This window comes from Plectropomus leopardus, chromosome 5, assembly GCF_008729295.1.
Source record: "Plectropomus leopardus isolate mb chromosome 5, YSFRI_Pleo_2.0, whole genome shotgun sequence".
In the NCBI taxonomy this organism is placed as follows: Eukaryota; Metazoa; Chordata; class Actinopteri; order Perciformes; family Serranidae; genus Plectropomus; species Plectropomus leopardus.
The window spans coordinates 26,979,867-27,004,449 of NC_056467.1; the positions used below are offsets into that span (position 1 = coordinate 26,979,867).

Here is a 24,583-nt window from a genome sequence, read left to right on the forward strand (position 1 = left end):
AGGCAGCCAGCATCACCAGACTGCCTGGAGGGCTGCTTAACAATGTGGTACAAAGTATAAAGACGCATTTCTTACACACGATGTCCAGCACAGAGCACGTATTTGCATTTTGCGACACACACAGTGCTGATTGTCTAATTGAACCCTCTCTGACTGGACGGTGGCTCATCTGATGAAAGGATGTGACAGCTGAACATGATTAAAGTGTCTACCTTTTGTCACAAAAAGACATCATACGACATCAGCAAGTCATATCCTCCCAGAATCTGTGGTGCATATGTGTTTTTAATGTACCCACCAGCTGCATGACGATTGAATAAATAAATAAATCAAGCCTCAACCAAGAAATGTGAATTTATGCAGGTGTCACTCCTGTCAGCGTCTATGTCCTGGATGCAATAATGGCTTCAGGGATTGGAGAAAAGTTTGAAATGCGTTAAATGAGGCACCTTATTTGTCCTTTTTGGTCCAACAAATACACACCATACATCAGGCTGTCGAGCATCGTTGTTTGAGCATCACACTTCTCAGGGAATGACCTGTCAGCTTCTTAAATTTATTTGGTCTTATCTGCAGCTTACCTGTGATGTTGTGAAAACAGGGACTTAAATCTTTCTTTCTGCCATCGTGACAAGTTGCCTTGACCTCGTATGCAAAATTGACTTCTAGAAACACAGCATGTTTCGATATGCTCACAACAGAGCACAAATACCATGATATGGGTCACAGTCATGTTCGGCTGGGGGAGGAAATAAGCTTCTGATAAGGAGCAACTAAGCATGAAGCTGATGTGGAAAAAAAGAATTGACTTGTAGTGACTTTTGTAGCAGTGTGTTCTTGCAGGTAAAACAAAAGCACATATGATAGATTACTTTATCTTACTCTACAAGCAGCATTATTAGAGCTGTACTCTATTGATGCTCCCTAACCAGGTTTCACTGTCACTACTGAGCTTAAGCATGAAGACAGTGTAATATGCAATTTGCTCTTGTATTAACACCACAGGCCGAGTGATAACTTCATTGAACTGCATAGATAAGCGGTGCATTGCATCGGGTGTAGAGATCTAACTTTCCTACTATAATTGGACTTGATGATGAATGGCATTGTGGGTCCTAATGTGGCAGTATGGTTTCATCTTGGGCCTCTGGCTCTCTCTGGCTATTATCTCCATCCCGTGAGGATACATTGTGTCTGAGCCTTTGTTGGCTCTGCGCAGTGGAGTGGAGGACCTAATCTATTTATCACAGGGTCTGCGTGACCACCCAGCCAGGCTGCTATATCGGATCATACCAGGCTCCCATGTGCTCTTCCTCAAGGGAAGGAGGGAGCGCCGATGTAACATGCAGCTTCACACCTGTCAAACAGTGCTGAGGTTGGTCATCCCCGAGGAATGGAGCACAGAAGGCAACGCATTTAAATGTATTTTGTGTCATGGCTTACTTGGCCAAAGAAATCCGGGATTTGCCTTAGAGGATGTAATCCTCAGCATTTAGTAGAATGGAATATTAAGGGGATGAATTTAAAGAGGAGGTATTATAAAGGAACAAAATTTGTGTAGTGTTTGGATGGATTTTTGTAGTTGGAGATGTTATTGAAGCATTGTCGGAGCATAGATCTGGGACTCCTCACTGCTTCAGCAACTTTTTGACATGATGAAATTGCATCATTGAAGCAAAAAATGTTGAACTGCCCATCAGTGTGGCGTTACAACTGAAAAAACAAAAACAAATGAAATTCAATGTCTAACTTCTCTAATTCAGGGTCTGAATCAAGTTTGTAAACTGTTACTATCGAAAGAAAGAGCTTAGGGGAAATCCATAGGCCCAAGACCATTACCAGTAAGACTTCATCAACTTGACATGTTTCCCCTCTGTGGGAGGGGGCAAGGTTTGCATTACTGCCAGCCAATGATTTCATGGACATACCATAGATACCAAGCACTCATAAAGATAGGAAATATGTGAGGTTTCTTGGTATAGTTACATCCAGGTACACATCATTACAAGCATTGTTGGAGCTGAGTGTACAGAAAGCATCAAAGTTATGCATTTCAGCCTCAGCAGAGGCAGCAACTCACATTTAATCAGTGTCATGGATGTGTCATTCGCCTCACATCCACCGCGCTTTACTGCTGCTTTCGAGCACGGCATCTGTGTGTACAGTGTTTCATTTGGCGCTCATTACGCACACCGCATAGAGACAACCAAATCTTAAATTTAAACCAACGTTTCCATGGCAACACGCCACTGAATGGGGAAGAGGTGAGGTGCGTAGTGTACTTTGCTTTGAGTGGCTGCTCAGATCCAGATGACTCTCCCATCGCTCACTCAGGAACGGGGGCTGCGGCCATTTATGGAATCCACCTCCTCCAGCCTTCACCAGCACAGTCCAGCCAAAAGGCACGGGGAACAGTTTCATGCTTTGTAGTACACCATGGGCAACAAGTTACTCTTTCATGATTAGATAGTTTGTTGGTTTTAACCATTTCTTTCTGGAATATTCGCCCTCTTGCTTGTAAGACAGAGAAGCTAGCCATACGTTGAAGATGGCAGCCAAAGCGAGTAGACGTGTATGATTTTTTTCTTCCTGAGGAGAGGGAACTCAATTCCCCTGCATCGTGTTTGTTTACCCAAGTGTGGCGTGAAATCCTATCGGTTTAAATACACAGGGACGGGGTTGGCTAGACTAAACGCTTGCCTAGTGGTCAGGCGAGTGGTCTGATAGAAATCAGGAAATTTTTGCTGTGAACTGTAAGCCACTGAATTCTCATCCTGACAACTGGATATGTAAAAAACAGCGTCCCCTCTATGGTGTAGTTAATGAAAACACCATCTCCTGTCACTGACACTCCATCTCCAACATAACGGAGCGTTGCTTATCAATATGTGAATGTCCTGTAGCGGTGAAAATTAATCTCTGGTGCCTAAAGTGCATGATGAAATGTGTGAATAATTCACAACTTCTTGTTTATCTGACCTTGAATGTGTGTGTGTGTGTGTGTGTGTGTGTGTGTGTGTGTGTGTTTGTTTCTAGCTGGGAAGTGCTGCGCTTCCTGCTGTCAAACCTGCGCTGGTGGATGGAGGAGTACTGCTTTGATGGCTTCAGATTTGATGGCATTACCTCCATGCTGTATCATCACCATGGCATCGGTAAGGCTTGTTTGCGTGCTTACCCATATTTTGGGACTTGGTTGTGTGTGTAAAGCATGTTATCCTCCTCTTCTTTGAAACCCACAGTGGAGTATGCACCACAGACACCAGAACCCTCGATAATAAGGCCAGTAGGAATTTGGTTGAGGGGCCTGACTGATCCTAGCCATCATGTAGCCAAATTTCTGTTCTAAAAAGCTTGTTTCAATTAAAAAACCTAATGCCACAATAGTTTAGCTGTGGCCTAATTAATTAACCTGTGTCTTAATATGAAAATGTTATAAAAGAAAGGAGAAAAAAACATATAGTTGAGTGAAACACTAAAACTGTAAGTACTCACAAGCAAAACAGCCTCCATACTGGAGCCTGATTGGTTGACAAAACATGTTCCTCTTATTTATTGTATTTAAAATTAGGAAAGCCTTGTGAGAGATTTTTACTTGCTACAATGTTGTCTGATTATGTGAGTTTTGTCTGATTATGTGAGTTTTAGCAATTATTCAGCATGGAGAGGCAATTAAGCCAAGCAATGATTTCATGATTATCAATGGTTTAAAAGTTGTTGGCAGTAACGTCTTAAGATAAGGTAGGATAGAGGAAGACCACAGACTGCACACTTTATACGTTATTTATTCTATATACTATGAATCAAATAATGGGCAGAACTCCCATGACATCAACAACTGGTTTGTGGGCAGCTCTTTTGAGGCCTTGAGTTTGTCACCATCTTGGGTTTCTTAAGCTAGAAATGACCATACTTGGACAAGAGGAGGAGCGAGGGGTTGGATCTGACTCACAGAGATGAGGCCTTGCAGGCAGCCCGTTACTCGAGCATCCCACTCTTAAATATGCGTAACTTTGGGCCTTGAAAAACTGTAGACTGACGAGTTATCTAAAAATTCACATTGTGTACAGTTGTAATGAATGTTGAAATTAGCTATAGAGACCAAGACTGTTTTTTTTTTGTCGCAGGCTGTAAACACGTTTATTTCTGCTGTAATAGGACACTTTAATATTGAGGTCAATAGAGATTGAATCTCCTCTGGAGCCAGCCTCAAGTGGCCATATAAGGAACTGCAGTTTTCGACACTTCACATAACTTTATTTTTCAGCCCTAGAGGTTGCTCCTTCAATAGCGTTAATACAGATGTAAACACACTGAATGTTGAGCTTTGCAGTTGTTTTATGTGCACACTCAAAATATAATTTTAATATAAAGATAACAAATGTATTTTTAAAAAGGAATATTGTGAATACTTATTCTGGGGCCAAAGATAGACCAAAAAACAAAAAAATAAGTTTGCACAGAGAACACAGGGCAAAATTCACATGTGCCATCTGCAGCAGCAGTCTGTCATATGTGCATTATGTTATTACGAAGTGCTGGTAGGTGCCACTTGTAGCTCATTGCAGATATAATGAATCAATACTATTTTTTTAACTGACTGAGCACGTGAGCCAAATTAGATTTATGTTGCAATGTCAAGGTCCGTTCAGAAAGACAGATATGAAGTAAAACAGCAGCAGCACTTAAAAAAAAAAGAGAAATGGAGGATTTTAGAAGTCTGGGTGGAAAACATGATGAGCGTTGACTGTGTGGGTGTTTACTCCTCAGGCTCAGGCTTCTCAGGGGACTACAGCGAGTACTTTGGCCTACAGGTGGACGAGGACTCTTTGGTTTACCTGATGCTTGCCAATCACATTCTCCATACCCTTTATCCTGACTGCATCACTGTTGCGGAGGTAAAAACACACTCTACAACACACCTTCAGCATTCATGTACTTTGCAATGACACTGCCCACAGCTATTATTAATTAAAAGCTCTTATTAGATAGGCATAGCTTACTTACGTATTCATTGGTGTAATTAAGAAGTAATGCAAAAGGAAATGGGTTGTCAGTCTTTTTTGGCCTGTGGTATAGGATTTTTAGCCCTTAATATGCAAGTTGTGGAGTGGTATTGATGTGATCTTGGCTGACTATTTGGGAAGAAACCTGTGCACACAACGGAGGAATGTGATATGAAATAGTGTGACTTCTCTGCAGGATGTGTCGGGGATGCCTGCTCTCTGCAGAGGCGTAAAGGAGGGAGGACTTGGTTTTGATTACAGACTGGCTATGGCCATTCCTGACAAGTGGATTCAGGTAAGATGATTTACTTCGTTTTAATATAACTTGTGCCCTCTCGCTTTTTTTCTTCTCACCTTTAGCAACTCTACAGACACTGTAGGCCTATACTCAGACAGAAACTTCCATGAGCCACAAATACAGTAGCAGGAAAACGAAAAGCAGCTCAACACAGGGATGAAAGACAAAGAGAGTGACAGGGCATGTTAGGAGGCATTAAACACTCTTGTGCTATATTACAGCTGAGCCTGTTGCTAAGCTTTTGAGCCTTTTAAGAAGCTTTCAAGTGTGGATCTTGTGTAGCAATAAAGTGACATAAGGATCTTGCCCCATATTTTCCTGGAGGAGGCTTGCTACACCTGGAAAGTAGATGGAACCTGCACAAGGGGAAAAGTACAAACCTTATAAACTGACTTCTGAAAGTTAAGAGTACATTATAAATTCTTATATTCATCATATAGTTATTGATGGCCTTTTTTACCATACACCAACTGACAAGAAAAACTACAACAGTCTAAACAATATGCATAATTTAACATAATATTCCTGATTTAAAGACTATCATTGTGAAGCTGATAATATTCAGTTTTTGTTGTACTGAGGTATTTATTTACTGCTACTCTACAGTAAATATAGTTAGTGGTGTAATATTGTATTATATTATTAGATGTTTGGAATACATTTTATACTCTTTTGGTCACTTACTCTGAAGACAACAAACACACATTAATGGCTTTGTTCACTGTTTCATTAATACCAATACTGAGCGATAAAACAGAGCTGTTTTCACGCTGCTCTATTATAGAAAACTTGTTGTCGTGCACCTCTTCCATACTGAAAACATAGCTCAAAGTGCTTTGCATACAATTATTAAAAGCGAAAAAAAACAACTTAGAACAGAGAAGAATAAAAATATAAAACTTGCCAATTAAGCAAGACTGCAAACAGTTAAATACCAGACTGCTGATGATAAGGATACAATATCATATTTCCATGAAACTGATAATGAAAAAATTCTACTGTCATAATGCCATATCCAAAGTGAGACTTATTCGCAAATGTAACCAGGTTGTATGAATTTTCTTGACCTCTGCTAGTGTTATAAAGTGTAAAGCACCCCCCCCCTTTGGTCTTTCTTTTTACAAAAAAATAAAAACATGCTCAGGAAGGTCTTTGTGCTGGTTCTATAGCAGTGCTCATTTCTGTTTCTTTTCCCCCTTCCTTAATCCTACCTGCTGCACACATGGGAAGGTCCTTATTTATCCCTTCAAACACAGTTATGAATAAATGATGGAGGAGACATAACTGTTTTTGAAAATAAAAAAAAAAAGCAATAAGTAAAGAAACGCTTTCATAATACTAACTGAAAGGTCAACTAGTCACTGATCTCAGCTGAAATTTCTTCTCTGGTGCTTTTTTTTCTTAAGTGGACCATTTGAATACCTTTACAGTTCACTTTGATTCATAATTCAATCTGAAACGCCTGTCCTTGGGGTAGCATTACATGATGTCAAAGCAAAGGTTACTTTTTGGTTTGAATTCACTGCTCTGTTAATTTTTCTCAACCAGTCAGACAATCTGAACAGTTGAAGATCAGAGACACTACTTTGCTGACAACAAACCCTCGTCCCTGCATGTTTATCAACCTCCACTCATTCCAAAGTACAGAGGATAATTCAGTCATAATGAATTCATGAAGAAAAGGGTCAAATATTTTCACTCTTAACACAAGGGACAGTAAGCTGTGAAGAAATATAGAAAATATCATTTTAAATTGAAATGATTGGAATTTCCATGAATAAATTTTATGAAATGGAAATGGAGCATGACAGTTGGTAGTCCTAAAATCCAGACATTCATTGAGTGGCGAGTTCCCTCAACAGATCTCTGATGCTTTTTGTACATATTGTACAGTGTCATTCATGTATGAGGTTAAAATATGTTAAAGATATGTTCATTTGTGGAGAAGATTGTGCTAAACAAATTGAAAAACAAATGATAGTGTATTATCAGTCTTTACTTCAATGCTTTTTGTCTTACATGCAAAAAAATCCATTGAAAATCACAAAAACTCTGAATGTTGGCCTACAAAGAGACATCATTGCTATACTTAAAGGTCCAGTTTGCAGGATCACATGACATCTAGCTGTTTGTTTGAGTTTGCAGAACTGAAACTTCTCCTGTGTTCCAAGGGTATAGGAAAACTGCAACGGATGAGGCGAAAACGAGAGAATGCGATTTGCACTGTCTAGTGGTTTGTTTGTCCTTTCTGGGCTATCATAGAACAACATGGCAGACTCTGTGGCAGAAAATGAAGATATAAACATCTCACTCTATGATAGAAAAAACACACAACATCTTTTATTTTCAGATGATAATAAAATAATGAAAATATCATTGTGAATATTCCAATAGATATTAACTTTAACAATAACTTTATTTGTATAGGACCTTTACAAAACAAGGTTTACAAAATGCTTTGAAAACAAAAGGGATACATAGATGGAGCTACTACAACAGAAAGCCAAACAGCCCTATTGAACATTTGACGAAACTCAGGTAAAGTAAGGATAACATTCAAATAAGAGCAAATAATGGAAGATGCACAGCGCATAAAGTCAGTATAAAATAATGCAAGAAATAGACCAGAAACAACAACAGAAAAAAATAAAAGCGATCAAACCACAAATTAAAAGAAATAAAATTATAAAACATAGATTAAAAAGCTACATAAGAAATAAACGTTTTTTTTTCTTTAAAAAAGAGAGCGATCCTACATTCTGGACCTTGAAAGATGAATTGTGTTTTTGAAAGTAGAAATGGATAATCTAAAACTTAAAACAGAATCTAAAAATGAAAAAGGTTTAAAATTGATAGTTTTTCCTCCTTTAAATGACAAATATTCTGTAACGTAAAAACTACATTGTCTTTTAATGTTATTTCTGGTTATACTGCACTGAGGAAAAGCTTGTTTGGAGTAGTGAAGCCTTGTGGGTAAATGCCCTTTTGGGCAGAGCTGTTTTCTTGCCTACTGTCAGAGTTTTTCAGTTTATCCATGTTTCCTCAAGGTTACCATCAGTCATGCCACAAAGCTTAAGGTGCAGGTCTTTGCTCTGCTGTCTTCCAGACAAAATGTAGCTAATGTGTACACACTCAAACACAAAAACACACAGAAAAACACCCACTGAGGTAAAAGGCTCTCTGGAAGTTAACAATACAAAAAGAATAATTTGTTTGTGGATGTTAACAGTGTATTTTCAACATGCTGATAGAGTCACAGGAATTGTGCTTCACTAATATCATAAATAGAAGTTAGAACACTATGCTTAAAAGTATACCTGCACTTATTTACCCTTAAGATTTTGTAACATTAAATGAGTTTTACTATAATTGGTGGCTTTACATGGCAGCCTTGATAACCTCAAATGTAAATACTCAGAGGCCATTTTAATGTGGCCCAAGTTTATGCAGAAAACTGTCTCACTGGTCTTTTTCTATTTAATTCTTAAATTGATAGGTTAATTGACATCACATTGTAATTGGGCAAACACGGTGAGCTTAAAAGGTTTTAATTATAAAGGATGTAATTTATAAACCTAACATTTATAAACCTAACATTATGATTTGCATTGATGGACATTGGTTATTTTTACATTAAATGACTATGGAGTTGAATTAGAGTTTTGACAGCAGATTTAGCATATGAAAAACTTTATTACCTGGGCCAACAACACATTGTGAGAAAATGAACATGGGCAGCAGGGAATAATTTTTAGATAATACAACCTCAGTCTGATAAAGTCTTTAGGTGAGTAAGATGATAACAAAAACAGGAGCTGGAATAGACGGCTAATAAACACAACTTGAATATTTAATATCACCCCTGAAAATGAAAGTGAATATGACTAATCATTGCCAGCAAATGTAATAACACCATCATTGAGTGAGGTGTTGCCATGCAGCACTGCTTCAGACTAGATGGGAAATTCTGGGCGCCAGATATTCTCCGTCCTTCCACAACAACTGTTGAAGCACCCTTTAGCTCAGCACTTCAGCCCAAACTGCCACTGTGAAAGTACTTAATGGCCCACAATGGGAAAACATTGTTTATAACTGTGCAGCCATCACATATGAAAGTCCATAACTTAATGATGTTGAAGCCGAGTAGCACGGGGAAGTACATGCATACCCAGCCATCCATTCAGAGATCAATAAAGGTTATTCTAAATATCTTTATCCGAAAGTTTTGATGGCACCAACACTGCTGCACATGTGCAGATTTCCTCTCAGAAAGCTTCTCTCAGCCGTGTTTTGGAGAAATGTTTGCCTCTTCTGCAGAAGTTGGATAGCTATTGGGATCTGTACATAACTCATAATTTATTTTCCTGATCCCCTCCGTGTTTCCTCAAAGCCTGTATTAGTAAAAAAAAAAAGCCAGCCATTCATCATCAGTATTCCACAGTGTTTTATGAAATCAGCAAACATTACTTTAGAAAGTACATTTGTGTAAAGCAGACAGGCAGCGGGTTATCTCTGGGGATGTGTCTGTCTGTTTGGGTTGGCTGGAATGTGGTTGTTTTGTGTCTTGCTTGTGTGTGTTCTGAGCAAGTAGAGGACTTTTGTTGTTTGATATTTTGAGGGAAAATGCTGTTTGTAGAATGCCTAAAGAGGTTATCTGTTGTAAGATTCATGTAAAGCTGTGCCTTTTTATCCCCTAGCCCACACTGAAAGTTATATTTACTCATATTTTGGTGAGAAAGCAAAGCAGTGTGTGTGACCTCGGCGCCGCATGCATCCTCTCGCACTACAGTTTCTTGTGTTTCTCGATGGGGGAAGTCTATGCATCGTTAATCAAGTCTGTCTCTCACAGTGGTGGGTTTTACTCAGTAGCGGGGATGGAGGGAGGAGGGATGGGGGGGTGTGAGAGAGATAGTCCCAGACTTGACCTTCCTCGGCGATGCTTGCACTAGCTGTGCGCAGGCAGTGCTGCACCGCTGAGACGCAGCCTCCTCCACGGTAACCAAAGGTTTCACAGGATTATCCTCGGGACGCCTCTGGAGAGGTTGTTGCTGCTTTTACTTTTCAAACAATATTGCTTGCAATGCAATATTCGTTTAGATACTTCTCCTGAGGAGATTTGACATCACGTGAATGGTAAAGCTGGGGGAGAGCAAGCGAGCAGCAGAATTCATGTATTTCTGTGCAGGGAAGCATTCATATGAACATGCCTTGGTATAGTCAGTGAAGTGCACTCAGGGCTAGCCTTGCCTCTTCTCACAGAGTGTCAATTAGGGAGGGATTTGAATGGACTGAAGTGGAGCCTCCAGTGAGGGGGGTGCTGCAGAGAAGGAGACATGGAGACGGGAGGGCAGGCATTTAAACAGACAGACTGAAAGACAGACAGAAGGAAAGACAGATGACAGACAGACAGAAGGACAGAGAAGAAAAGAAAGACAGAAAGAAAGAGATAGGCAGACAAATGGGCACACAGGCAGACAGAAAGATGGAAAGACAGAAGGTTAGACAAAGAGAAGAGCAACATGGCTTGGAGCGTATTTATAGATTCACATGTGTGCACCGATGAATCTCCGCTGGTTCCACGCATGGGGCCTCATGCTGTGTTTCGTCCTCAGCATGACTGATTGATATGACTCATTTACTGGCTGCAGAAGGCTGTTAGGACCAACAGGCTGTGAAAAATGAAGATATCCTAATGAGGACCAGATAAGGCGCACAGCACAAGTTTGGATGATTCGATCTGATTATGACCATAAAATGCTGTCACTCCTAATGGATAATGTTACAAAAGCCCTCTAATTTAACAAGCACCCTTCCCTCCAGCTACAATAGATTGAGATGTAATTGAAACAATTAGAGGCGGAGGAGGTAGAGGGCTCGCTGGTCGCGGCTAGGAAAGGAGAAGGAGACGCAGAGAATTCTCCGGCATCCCTCTGCTTCTCTCAGCTCTTCAGCTTGAATGACCTCTGAGTCAATTGTCCCGATTTGTGTTTCTATTCCTCCATTTATTTTAATTGAATGAAAATATCAGTCTGCACAGTTCTCTCTTTATTAGTTTCAGTGGGAAAATCCATTTCTAGTCCACATACTTTGCTCTGTCCATCATACTGGAAACACTTTCAATTAGCACAACTTAATAAAATTCAGGCTGCTGGCAAGCAATGATGGACTCCAGCTTGTTTATGTAAACATGTCAGCGGCTTCATCGCCAGCCTTTAAGGGGCGCCCACTCTCTTTGACCCCCTTGGCCGATGTCACCTTCCTCTCGCCTCCTATCACGGCACCATTTCAGCTTCATTCTGCTTAATTTTATATGTTAATTGCACTCTGAGGCCTCCGCTGTTTGGTGTTAACCAGCGGTACAGAATTTAGACTGTGTCTTCTTCAGCAAACTGTGAGGTGAGCCAAGAAGTGCCTTTCAGCTGAGTCAAGCCTCCGAAGGAGACATCTGCGTGGGCACAATGTTCATTAATATCTAAAAACTGTGAAAAATATGAAGATGGGGGGGCATTATCTTGAACCACAAGATTGAGTGTTGCACACCTTCGTTCCCTGCTCAACTGCGGGGGCGCCGCTGTATGTGTGAAGAGAGGATGTCCCCATAGCAACACAAACACAGCGGTGGTGTTTGCAAAGACAGGGGAAGCAGGATGCGCGGGCCAGCAACCGAATGTAAAACAAGAGCTTTACACTAAACACATGTCTGCCTCCGAGTCCTTCCCGGCGCCATGCGATGGAAGCAGAGAGGCTCTTGAATCAGTCACAGCATGTCGGTGGCAGCAAGATGACCTCATCCAGCACCGCTAGATTTTTTCCTTATTTTATTTCTGGCTCTGCCTAATTAATCTGGGCACTCTGGTTGGCTCCTGACAGCAGGCTTGTAAAGTAAGATTTGTGCACTGCTCATTATCATTGATGAAGTGGAGTGTCAGTGGTGCCAGGAAGCTCGGCTGGTCGGGGCTGATGTGGGTGAGCTGGTGGTAGGAAAGTCGTCAACCCAGTCACTCCTGTCTCCGCTCAGACAGTCCCACTCCCAGATTAATTGCTCCCAGACCACTTTTGCGGTTGAATTGAATTGTAATGATTCATAAGGAAGTGTAAAGTGTCTGATTGTATGTGGATGTGGAGGCGGCTGGGATGATCTCCGGGGTATATCCTGCAGATTTACTTGTTTAGCCTTTATAATGGAGGGGAGGAGGAGTTAAATTAATTTTTAAACTTTGTAATACTATTCAATTTATCCATATGTTAACAACTGTATTGTAAAATTACCCATGATGCTAGTCATCCATTTTACATTAACAAGATACTTTTTATTCACTTTTCATCTTGATCATTAAGAAATGTTATTTTTTTATTGATAACATTTTTCAGACTTGTGATTATGTGCATTTTTATGTATGTATCTGATAATCTTCCAGATGCAATTCCATTTTTTTCTTTTTTTCAATTTTGCAACATTCACTGATGTTACATTAGGCCTCAAAAAGACTCTGATTCACAGTTCTGTTGTGTTGCTCTTTATCATTATACAGAATTGTTGAAAACAGAGCTTGAACTGTAGAAACATAATTTTTCTTACACGTCGTGACACAACAAACCTCAAACCTCAGCAAAATTTCATCTTGGATTTTTTCATATTTTGGTTTATTATTTCCCATGTTTTCATTTAATTGTACATTTTTACTTTTTAATATCCTCGGAAATACTTTGTTTAAGCCCCCTTTGCACGTGTCATTCCCTACATATCTAAGTAGTTTATTGTATTTCTTTTGCCATAATGAGCGGTCTGGTATGTATGATTTAGGGGCATATATTTTCAGAAATGGTATTTAAAATCAATAGCAATGAAAACAAAAAACATTGTGTTCTTATTACCTTAGAATGAGCTGTTCATATATGGAGCAGGTCCTCCTCCACAGAGTCATTTTTGTTCTACAGTAGCTCAGCATAGACAAATCTAACACTGACTCTAGAAAGGTGTTTGTGTTTTCACGGTGGCCATCATAGTTCTCCTACATGCTTGTCACACAGGAGAAGTGTTATTTCAGCAAACTCACCACTAGATGCCACTAAATCCTGCACACTAGGCCTTTAATAGAAACATTAAATGCGCATCGCTAAATACAGTGAGACAATCATGTTAACACAAAAAGAGTTCAACACAAGCAAAAAAACTCGTGATGCATTTTCTTTCAAAGCAATGTTACATGGTGTAATCAAAATCATTTTAATACAATTCAAATCCATTTTCAGGGAACAAAAACAGGTGGTTTAACCTGGCAGATGGAATGGGTAAAAGCAAATTGCAAAGCCTGCTTGTTGACTTGTGATTTTAATGTGATGTTAGAAATTATACTGATGTTTGTTCCAAGGTATCTGAGGTCGGTGGCATCAGGGGCCTGATCAGTTTAGATGTGGAGCTAAAACCAAAGAGCAGCCAGCATGGCTCGGCTAGAGGATCTGAGGCAGCGCACTGAGCTCAGGGGGGCTTAAAAGGTCTGAGAATTTGTTGTACATGCAGATGAGAAATGCCTCGCCAAGGTTTTCTGGTGGCATTGGCAATGACTAATATGGCCACACAAGGCTAAGGTGAAGAGGAGTGAATGTGAACAGATGGTGATATATAGAGCCAGAGAGCCTCTATTTAGGTGGACCAGCCAGTTCATCTCAGACATATTGATCGACACAATTTACTCTCTTTACTCGGAGGATTATGGCTCTGTAGAGTAATATAAAGGTTTCCTGACATGTCAATCAGCTGTCACAGCAAATTCCACCGAGCAGACTTCAGCCTGTCACTGAGATGGGCTCTCCAACTCCCCCACGAATCAGACAGGCTGCATGTCTATCACCAAGGGTTCTTGGAGGGCATAAACTCTCTTTTTTCCATTTAGGAATGATATTGATACTGTGGCTTTCTAGCATCTCTCTTGTTTGTAAAATCATCGCTGTGGCCACTGCTGTCCAAGTGGTTATCTTTACCCTGCCCTGTGCTCCTGTTTGCGTGTGTAACTTGGAGTGATTTGGATCATAAAGCAGCACTGTGCAGGCACATCTGCTTGAGATGCATGTTTTCAGTGGCCTCTTTTTTCCCTCCTGACCTCCGAAAATGACTCCTTTGGCAGGAAGTGTGCATGTAGGCAGGCCAGTGGCAGGGCATCGATTCCATGGTTGGATTTATTGTTGAATCCCTCCGTTTGGATGAGAGGCTCTGACCTTGCCCATCTCAGGTGGGGAGAGCTGAAGCCTTACTACCCATGGGCTGTAGAGAAGTTATTAAAAACTCCATTACCGCCATTCAAAGGTAGACATAACTCACAGTGCGGATATAGAGATGTCAAAACAGAGATTGATCTGAGAAAGAAGTGTAACCCAGAGAAAACTTAAGAAAGGTAGAAAGAGTGCCAGGACTGAAATACTGATCTTTAGACATCAGTCAGAGGCTGGATGGATCTTTCAGCTACACATCTATCATACCCTTTTTCAATAACCCCTCTCTGTCACTGTGTAGATCCTGAAGGAGTTTAAGGATGAGGACTGGAACATAGGCAATATCGTCCACACACTGATCAACAGGCGCTATGGAGAGAAATGCATTGCCTATGCAGAAAGTCATGATCAGGTAGGTTATCTGCTACAGTTCATTGTGTCAGTGTAGTCTGCATTATCTTTCTGTGGGTCATAAAACATAAGCTGCCTCTCCAGGCTCTGGTTGGGGATAAGACTCTGGCCTTCTGGTTGATGGACAAGGAGATGTACACCAACATGAGCTCTCTGACTCCCATGACACCCGTCATCGACCGCGGCATGCAGCTGCATAAGATGATCCGCCTCCTCACTCATGGTCTGGGTGGGGAAGGCTACCTCAACTTCATGGGTGAGTTATAATGGCAGCACACAGAGAATCTGCCCCTACAGTTGCCTAGAAATTATACTGTACACTAAAATAAAAAATATTTAGCAGTCAGTTAGAAATGTTGTATAAACATTGTACTTGCAGATCATGATTTTTGATGGCGTCTCAAGGCATATTTCAAAGTTATTGATCTATTTATCCTTTGACAGAAAATGTATCTAGGCAAGGCAGCTTTATTTGTACAGAACATTTCATACAACAGGAAAATGCAAAGTGCATTACAGAGCAATAATATATAAAACATATTAAAGGATAGAGACTTAAAAAAGAGTAAAGAGAAAAGATATAAAGGTGAACTTAATTGCTAAATGATGTACAATTTAAAATAAAATCACCATCAAAAATAGCAAAAGTGCAGACAAGAGGTTAAAAAGATACAAGGAGACTGATAAAAAGATTATATAAAATGATCAAGTTTAAAAATAAGTTTGCAGTCATAACCTGGTTGAGTAGGCAGTGTGAAAAAGGAAGGATTTTACCTCTGACTTAAAAGTGGTCAGAGTCGGGGCTTGTCTTACATCATCTTGGGATGGTCAGTGGAACAATAAGCTCTCAGCAAGCGAAAATGACATTTTTTTTTCTCTCTCGAGTATCAGAATATGCTGTTATTCTCTGATGCATATAACTGTAAATTAAATATATGTTTTTTTAAACCAGTAGTCAAAAAACAAGACAATATATACTACAAACTACTGAGTGATTTATTTGAAAGAATAATAGACATATTAAACTGTAATGAAAATAAGCATTTGTTGCAGCCTTAATATGCTGTAATTATACATTTTCATGGATTGATTTCATTTACATATATTCCAATTAAAAATTCCAACCCTGTCTCCTAGAAATCATGTTTTCATGCTGCTAAACTGCTTTCTTAATTACATTGTTGTGGCAACATAATCTCTGCCTGAATTATGTTCATACAGCGTTCCTCTCAGGTGACAAAACACTACATTCTTGTAACGCTTGGGCTCCCCATGAAGGTTGTTAATAACAAAAATGGCTGTTCAAAGTGCCTGACTTTGACACCAGATTCCTATTTTAAGTTTAGGCAGCAAAAGTTCTTTGGAAAGGTTGTGAAAGGTTTGGTAAATGTTAATTAGAATAAATGTAAATGAATCACATTTCCCTCAAAAACATATTTCCCGTTTGAAAATTAGTTGTATATAATTGTAATTTCTAGGAGACAGTGCAGCAAATTCAGGCATAAAATTGACAAAATGCAAAGAATTTAGCTCACAATATGCATACTGTATAATCATGTTGTTTAGGCTTTTGCATCATATTGCTTTGGCACAACATATTGATTTGCATCGCATTACTTCTCATTTGATCATACCATTTGTAATAAAGTCCTGTGATCAGGTCACAATAATTCATCGTACATGACATTGAAAAGTCAAGAAGCAACCAAGGTCGAGATTGTGAGGTAACATCCTTGCTTTTTGGTTCATTTTTTGTTAAATGAGTCGAGGGGAATCAGCTCAGATCCCTCTCATGCACTTTATTCCTCCTGAGTTTGAACCTCTTCCCTCAGGTGAACGCAAAAGCCCTCAGTGTTCACCAAACAGATATAAATGTGCATGTATTCTAGTGTCCATCCAAGTCCTCCACGGGCAACAGGCAGAAACAGGCTTCACTATACATTTTTAATTGATGAGCTCTCCCTTCTGTGTTCATTTGCACTGCGGCCCAGGGTGTTATTTCTGTAGTTAAGCGTCATTTATTTTTGTCCCTATCAATATGTCATATCTTTAAGACTCACAACTGATTTTACCTTTGCAATTATAAAAATATCTTAATTCATAAAGGCTTGAAATACCTTGAAGTAGAAGTTGTCACTTGTTTTCCATTTGGGGTAAAGTGCTCAGTTATTAGATTTGTTATATTTCTTTCATGGATATGTCTCTGGAGTAGCTCGTGACCAGTGAGTCAAGGCTGATGATAAGCATCAAAGGAGCCTTTTGAAGTGGGGTTGACATTAATACTCACTTTCTCGAGCTGATGGTGAAATACAGGACAAAAGCTGTCTAAGATCAGATAGGTTCCTTATTTTTTCAAATTGACTCTAATTCTCAGTCACTGTTGAGATGCTTCTCATTTTCAACACACCATCTGAGCTGCCGCGTGCTTTATCAGGGCCTGCTGGTGTAGATAATAAAGTGATAATTAATGATGTTGTAAGTTGACCTTGCTTGAAGGGAATGTGTTTCCTTGGATGTGCCGCTGTCTGGCTTAATGTAAATACAGCCTACACTTGTGATCCACAGCATTGTAGCTCCACCTGGTGACTAGGTGATCCGGTTGATTTCTAAGTCCAGACAAAGTGTCCATGCTACCTTATCACTCAGTATGCACTACAATGCCCAGTCTTACTTGATGAAAAAGAGTGAAACGCCCTGTGAATTTCTGCGCAGTGGACTGATGTGCGAGGGGAAAAGAAGCACAATCAAAGCAGCTGTTCTCCGTGGACAATCAGAACAGGGCAGCTCATAATGAACAGGATGTCAAAGAACTGACCCCATGTGGGTACGTGAAGGACAGTTGATAGTAATTATATCTGATTCTCTGGCGAAAGCTTAGCTAAAAGGCACACTCTGCTGTACTCTTGGTGCTTTATCTCCCATGGATTTTAGGTACCGCATTTACTCTCAGCCAATCAGTGCAGCTTCATAATCATTAAGACTTGATATGGTGAGTGGAAAACAATACTTGAAATGTTAATTGTTTAATAATGTTTTCATTAAAAGCCAATCACTTATGTTTTGTCAAATGGACTTAAGTGTGCAGTCAAGCCTTAATCCATATTTTTTGTGCATCTTTTATCAAATTTATAATCACAAAGCCCATAAATGTATATAGTAGCAAACGGACAATCTCTTATAAGTCTCTTGTTTCAGTCGATGACTGATTTAGGAAGCAACCCATTAAAGGGGGCTCAAACTAGTCAATGCATCGGCTTCCTCCAGATTAAAATGATTTCATCTGGCTAAAAAAGGCAATAATTAAAGAGCATGACAAGAGCATAGTAGTCATTATAGGAGCAGCGTTTCTTTTACAAAGCTAGAAATAACAATATCATAACCAGAAAGCTTATACTCTTATTTTCTTTATCCAGTTTCTGTTATCATTTTAGTAAAATGTGTATAACGGTCTTGTCTTAGTAATAATATGTATGCATGGACACATTACTGAATGCAACTTCAGGGCACAGGCCCCAGGGCCCAAAGTGTCAGGGGCCCCCTGGCTTTCACTTGCAAAATGTCATTCAAGTAAAAACATACTGACTATGAAGAGACTGAAGAGACTCAGTGACCACAAAGAGACACATAAAGACCACAAGATGATGCAAAGGAACTGCAAAGAGACACAAAATAACTTAAAAACAGACTAAACAACTACAAAGAGACACAAAACAGCCTCAAGGAGACACACACTGACCAATTAAGACATACAGTTTCCACAGAAAGACACAAAATTGTGCCCAAGAGACCAAAACGACTGCAGTGAGACACAAAACTACCACAATGAGACACACAATCATTACAAAAAGACACAAAATGACTAAAAGAGATTCAAAACAACCACAAGGAAACTCATAATGGCCACAAAAAGCTGCATAATGACTACAAAGACACACAAACCACCACATAGATGGTGTTTCTGGCTCCTATGTAGGAGAGATGGCGGGGCCCTTCCAGCACATCTTTGCTAAGGGGCCCATTGTATCATAATCTGCCCATGAACAAACAATATATTGAACTTTGTACACTCTATTCATTTGATCAGTCTTCCCATTTGCCTCCCCCTGTAAACCCTTGCACTTGCATCTTTTCTCTGTTTTATCCAGAAAGTAAATCAAAATTAGTGAGTCACTAAAATGATACTGAGATATGGGTCTCAATTATAAATACGTCTATTCTGCCTATATATTCACTTTAAATTTGAACTGAAAAATGTGTTTAAAAAATCCTTCCAAGTCCTATACCTGTCTTATTAGAGTCAATGTGGAAACATGTCTCTCATTGTCTTATAAAATATGCCCTTAATGGTGATCTTGCTTCTCCTCCTTCTGGCCCTGAGCAGTATTTAAACCTCCAGATCAAAGATAATTCTTCTTACTGATGAAGTTCTCTCCAGTCTGGACTAGAAGCCTTTCATTACCACTATTACTGCACAAACTTATGGATGCTCTGTCAGACATGTTACTGTCCTCCAACCCTCTCAGTTGTCTAATTTCTTCAAAGGGCCAATGAGGATCCAGGAGGCTCTTGGTAGTTATGTAACTCAATCGCAATCCTTGTTCAAACAGACACTTATGACCCTTCCATTTTTACTTTTGTATAAACCTTTCACGTATCAGCTAATTTGTTAGGTTTTGTTTGCAGGTGTTGTATAATAGAAGGGCAAACTCTTCTGTAGGATACACAGAGCAGTTCCAGAGAACATGAAAAGAACACAAATAATGTAAAATTTAAAGTTCCTTCTTAAAATGACTGCTTCACAATTATAGCTAATTGTGCTCACTCTTAAATCAGAGTTTGCAGAATTATGCAGTCAAATAAGGCAAACCTGCAATTTAAACTTTAATTAACCCCATTTTGTCAAGTAATGCTCAGTGGTTCAAAAAGATATGGAAAGAAGACCAGTATTAATGAAACAGAAAAGGAATATTGTTCTTTTTTGAGATCTGCTGTCTGGGTGACTAAAAAATGGTGTTATCATCTTTTTTTAAAAGTAATAATGGATGAAAGTTAAAAAGAAATTTTCATAAAGAACACAAACTCTGAAAACTGAAAAAAAAAAGTTTCAAAATCTACAAAGCCATACCGCTCTGAGGTTCATCCTTGAGAACTTTCCAAAGTGCAGGCCATCGGGCAAGCATAGGGACAAAGAAAATCAAGTGGATCTGAGATGACATGCTGTGTCAATGGATCAATGACGACAGAGTCATTTAGTCAGTGCTGAGCAAGAGCAAATTGTTTGAGCAAGCAAATCAATTTGAAGTGCCTAGCCTAGAAAAACCCATTTATTTACTCATGACCAATAGCAAACACCACACAGCAAGAGGACAGAGGGAGCATCCGCATTTGAGATGCTGAGAGATGGATACTGTAAGGGATGTTGGAGTGTCAATGACATTAAAGTGCCGAGTGGCGTGGCAGTAATGAAACGCCTCAGTGGTTTTATCATTACATCAGCAGGGACAGAATGGAAGCGCTCACACTTCCTGACTTTCAGGGCTCACGGAGACTTAAGATAACCTTGCAGATTCACTGTCTAAATTATTGAGTTGAAAACTTCTCCCTCCGTATTCATGAAGTGCTACAATACAACAGGCAGGCATTATGCTGCGGCCTTGGATGGTGAATTGAAAACCAGCACTCCCTCTTCATACATTTCAAATAGATAATCTCACAGAGAGCTAACTGCTCTTAGGCTCATGGTTTTGGATGAACAAGGCATTCTCACCACTGCTTTTAGACCAGTAATGTTTATTTAATGTGCAAACTGGGAGTGGGAGTGTACATTAACGCAGTAACAAGAAATCAATCTAGAAAGTGCAAATAATCATTGCATCATGTTTGCCGTTTTTTTCCCCCCTGCACTGCACATGAAGCCCTCTGTGACTCTTGTCTTCCCACCCCTTCTGATTCCCTCATTGATCTTCCTTTGCCAGAATCCCTCCAATGGAAAACACATTGATCCTTGGCTCCTTCTTGTGCTGCTAATTAGTGAGGGGACTGTGTCACTGTCAGGCCCTTATCTGATGCAGGGCTGTGTAGAGGAGTAATGGGATGTGCCAGCTGAAAAGCTGTCTGACATAACCTTGTGTAAACATGGTTGCCCCCCATTAATCATATCGTTATTGGAACCACCATAAATTTAAGCGTCAACCTTATCCAACAAACTATTAGTTATTTTTTTCACCCTTTGGCATGGGCACAAAATCTGATTGGCACTTCTTAAAATAAACGTGATTTTATTTTCTTATTTTGGAATTTTGCCCCTGATTTTTTATTGGTTGTGATTATTTTCAGAATATATAATATAATCTGCAGACAAACTTCCATATGTTTATATGTAAAACTGATATAAAATTAATAAATGTAATTAAAATGAATTCATAATAAAATTGCAATAAATGTATTTATTTTGCAAATAAGACAGTGTGTCAGTCATGTAAGCTGCTCTTTGAGGCTTTATAGGCACAGTGGTGGTTTGTGCTAAATGCTAACTTCAAATTTGATGGCAATCCATCAAATAGTTGTTGAAACACTTCACTCAAACCCACAGATGTAAGCCAGCTGGTGGCAGTAGAGTCAAATTCAGAGGATAACTAAAGTCATTCATCTTCTGGACACCATGAATGTTTGTACCGAATTTAATGGCAATCCATCCAGTAGTTATTTAGATATTTCAATCTTTAACAAATTGGTGGACTGATACACCAGCATTGCCATCCCCAGATCCATGCTGCCATATTACAGCTAAAAAAAAAACTCCTAATTGTTTTTTCCTCTTGAAGGATAGCTGTGGCTGATTACAATTTTGGGGTATTACTTTTGTAGATGTGGCACTCAGTAATCAGTAATAATAAAATTGCACTCAAAAAGTTAATTTCTGAAATGAAAGCTAAAACGAACTCCAGGGGGTCAAGAAACATGAGAAGTCTGGTCATACAGGCTTTACACAAACCCTCAGGTTAGCCAGACTTGTTTGGAAGAAGCAAACAGTAAAACTATTAGCTGTACTTTGGAAACATCCATCCCATTTTACAGACTGACTTCCTGCATTAACTGTGAGCTACCTTCTTTTTATTGGTTGTGCGTGTGATTGTTAATTTATGGTGGCCTTACATTAAATGACTTTTCAAGCAATTTCACTGTTGCAGGCAAATTTCTTAGGTCAGAATAAAATCATGAGTTTTATTTCAGTTGGTGCATAAGTCAGTCCAAGCTGTCTTAAGCTAGTCTTTTTCTTGTCTTGATGTTCCTAAAAAAACTAAAACATGTTTGATATTATAAGTTTTTAGTTCAAGTTCAATGATGTAAACATTGACAACAACCAGTAGCTGTGCACTCTCCAGCACCAAATAACAAGCGGCAAACTGGGTTGACAGTTAACATGGAGGGGACGCCAGGGAGGTGCGGAGTGAAAAAGAGTCTGTGTTTGATTCAACATTTATCTGATCCACAAAACAGCACTTATTTTAGTGAGACATCTTAATTTACTATACACCTCTCATTTCCACAGTCTCCTCCCTCTATAATAGTGCAGCTGACAGTTAAAGCAACAAAATCCGAAATTGTAAGTTTGTAAATAAATATAGTTTATCTTTATGGATTATATTGATGCAGAATTGACAAGAATACTGTCAACATATAACATCTAGTATCTTGTGTTTCTGGTGTTATGTGTCTTTGTGGACACATGAGGAATTGTTAATATGCCATATTTCTTTGAGTTTGGGGTAATATTTTCTACTAGGGGCAGGATGTGAAATAATCAAAAGGGATACAATAGAATACAATGTGATACAATACCATATGATACAATACAATGTGATGCAATGCGATATGATGCGATGCGATACGATGCGATACGATATACTTTATTGTTCCCGTAGGGAAATTTATCTTGGGCTCTGTTGCTGCATCTGTAAATGCCTTTCTCAGTCACAATAAGAGACACTTCATACGAACAATAGCTGTACCAAATCACACCACTACTACATAATCCAAATTGCACATACAAAATATTGCACGTAACACATATTGCACACACCACATTCTTAAAGTTGGTGGAGTTTGAATATAATTGTTGTCCTGCAAATAGTGACTGTGGAAGACCCCCAGTCTTTGTAAAATCTTAAAGTGTATGACAAAAACTCACTTTTGTCTTTTGATGAGACAGTGTGCCGGACTTTAGTCTTTTAAAAGTATTTTCGGTCTTTTCAAAGTCTCCTTGTACTTGGTAGGCAATACCTGCAATATAAAGTGGTTTAGATAATCTGGCAAAGTAGTTAGTTTGTTTACACCTGATCTCCCTGATATTGTTTTTCGACCCGTCTGACTTCATCGTTGTCAGACATTGTAAAAACTGCAATTATCCTTGACTGATTGTTTAAAAAACACTCCTTGAATATATTATACAAAAACTCCTCGCACTACTTTTTCACAGATAACAGTGCCCCAGATATATTATGGGACGCAAATGATGATTTTATTCATGTGTGTATTGTGCTGAGAATCTATCATATTTCATCCTTGTTACCAAATATGCTATCTGGTTTATTTCACCTGTGAGGAGGCAGAGGAAGGTTATTATCATGGTGATTAATGCACGCATATGGGAGGAACATTGCCCTGTTATCGTGGAGGAGAAGGAAATGATTACCTAATGGAGGTGTGTCCAATGTGTTTCTTTAAAACTGCAATAAAAAGAAGAGTCAAAGGCTTCCGCGGGGCACTGAATCAACCTGTACAGGAAATCAATCATCTCCACTAGACTTTATAAAATAATAACATTAGGAAACTGAAAGTAAATACAGACAAAAGAGGCCGGTGCACTTACTCTGTTAATGAAGTGTAGCTCTTTTGAAAGCTTTTATCAAAGCGCCAGTCTGTGTCTGGGTGCGCTGTCTTGGACAGATTAGGTTGATTTTTTTTCCTCAGACCTCTGTATTTTTGTGCATATGTGTGTGTATTTGTGTGTGTACATGCCCTGCCTGCCCCCAGTATGCCACACACACACTCATAGAGCAAGAGGGTGATAAGGAATAGCTCATTAGAACCGAAACATTTTCACACTTTATAGCAAGTGTTAGCAAAATATATAGCAGCTCTGGGTACAGTTTTTTGTGGGGTGGTGTTCTTATTTGTGCAGGTCAAATCTGGGCCAGTCGATGAAGTCACATAACACTTAAATATTCGGAGCACAACATGGATTAACTGTTCCTTTATGCGTTCATTATTTCGCCCTGACTGTGTTCATGCCTTCAGTTCAGTTCCCTCAGGCTAAAATAAAAAAAATGATCCATTGTTTTTCTTTTGGACCAACTCAATTTAGGGTGCATGTTGACTTATTACAAACAAACCAAGAGCTGTAAACACAGTCACATGGATTGACAGGTAACTCATTCATTGGACAGTTTCGGTAACCTATTCTGCATCATCAGCACTACATAGGCCTGCAGGGAAAATCAAAACAACATTTATTTCAGTGACTAACCACAAGTGAGTACTCACGGGAGCTTAAAGTCTGTACTTATTTTCCCTGGTGGTCACAAACAGGTCACAAGGAGAAACAGATGGTCACGAGCAGCAGTCCAGACTGTAATAGGACTCTATTTGTCATAAATGA

At 39.3% G+C, this 24,583-nt stretch overlaps 1 protein-coding gene across 1 annotated transcript in view; it reads left to right on the forward strand.

Moving 5' to 3' along the window:
* The window catches only part of gbe1b (glucan (1,4-alpha-), branching enzyme 1b), a 94,881-nt gene that overhangs the window by 33,930 nt on the left and 36,368 nt on the right, over positions 1-24,583 (forward strand). Inside the window, exons 8-12 of the mRNA XM_042486861.1 lie at positions 3,037-3,152; positions 4,768-4,895; positions 5,200-5,298; positions 14,813-14,923; positions 15,007-15,178. Of these exons, the coding sequence (XP_042342795.1) occupies positions 3,037-3,152; positions 4,768-4,895; positions 5,200-5,298; positions 14,813-14,923; positions 15,007-15,178 (626 nt within the window). The remainder of the gene's footprint in view (positions 1-3,036; positions 3,153-4,767; positions 4,896-5,199; positions 5,299-14,812; positions 14,924-15,006; positions 15,179-24,583) is intronic.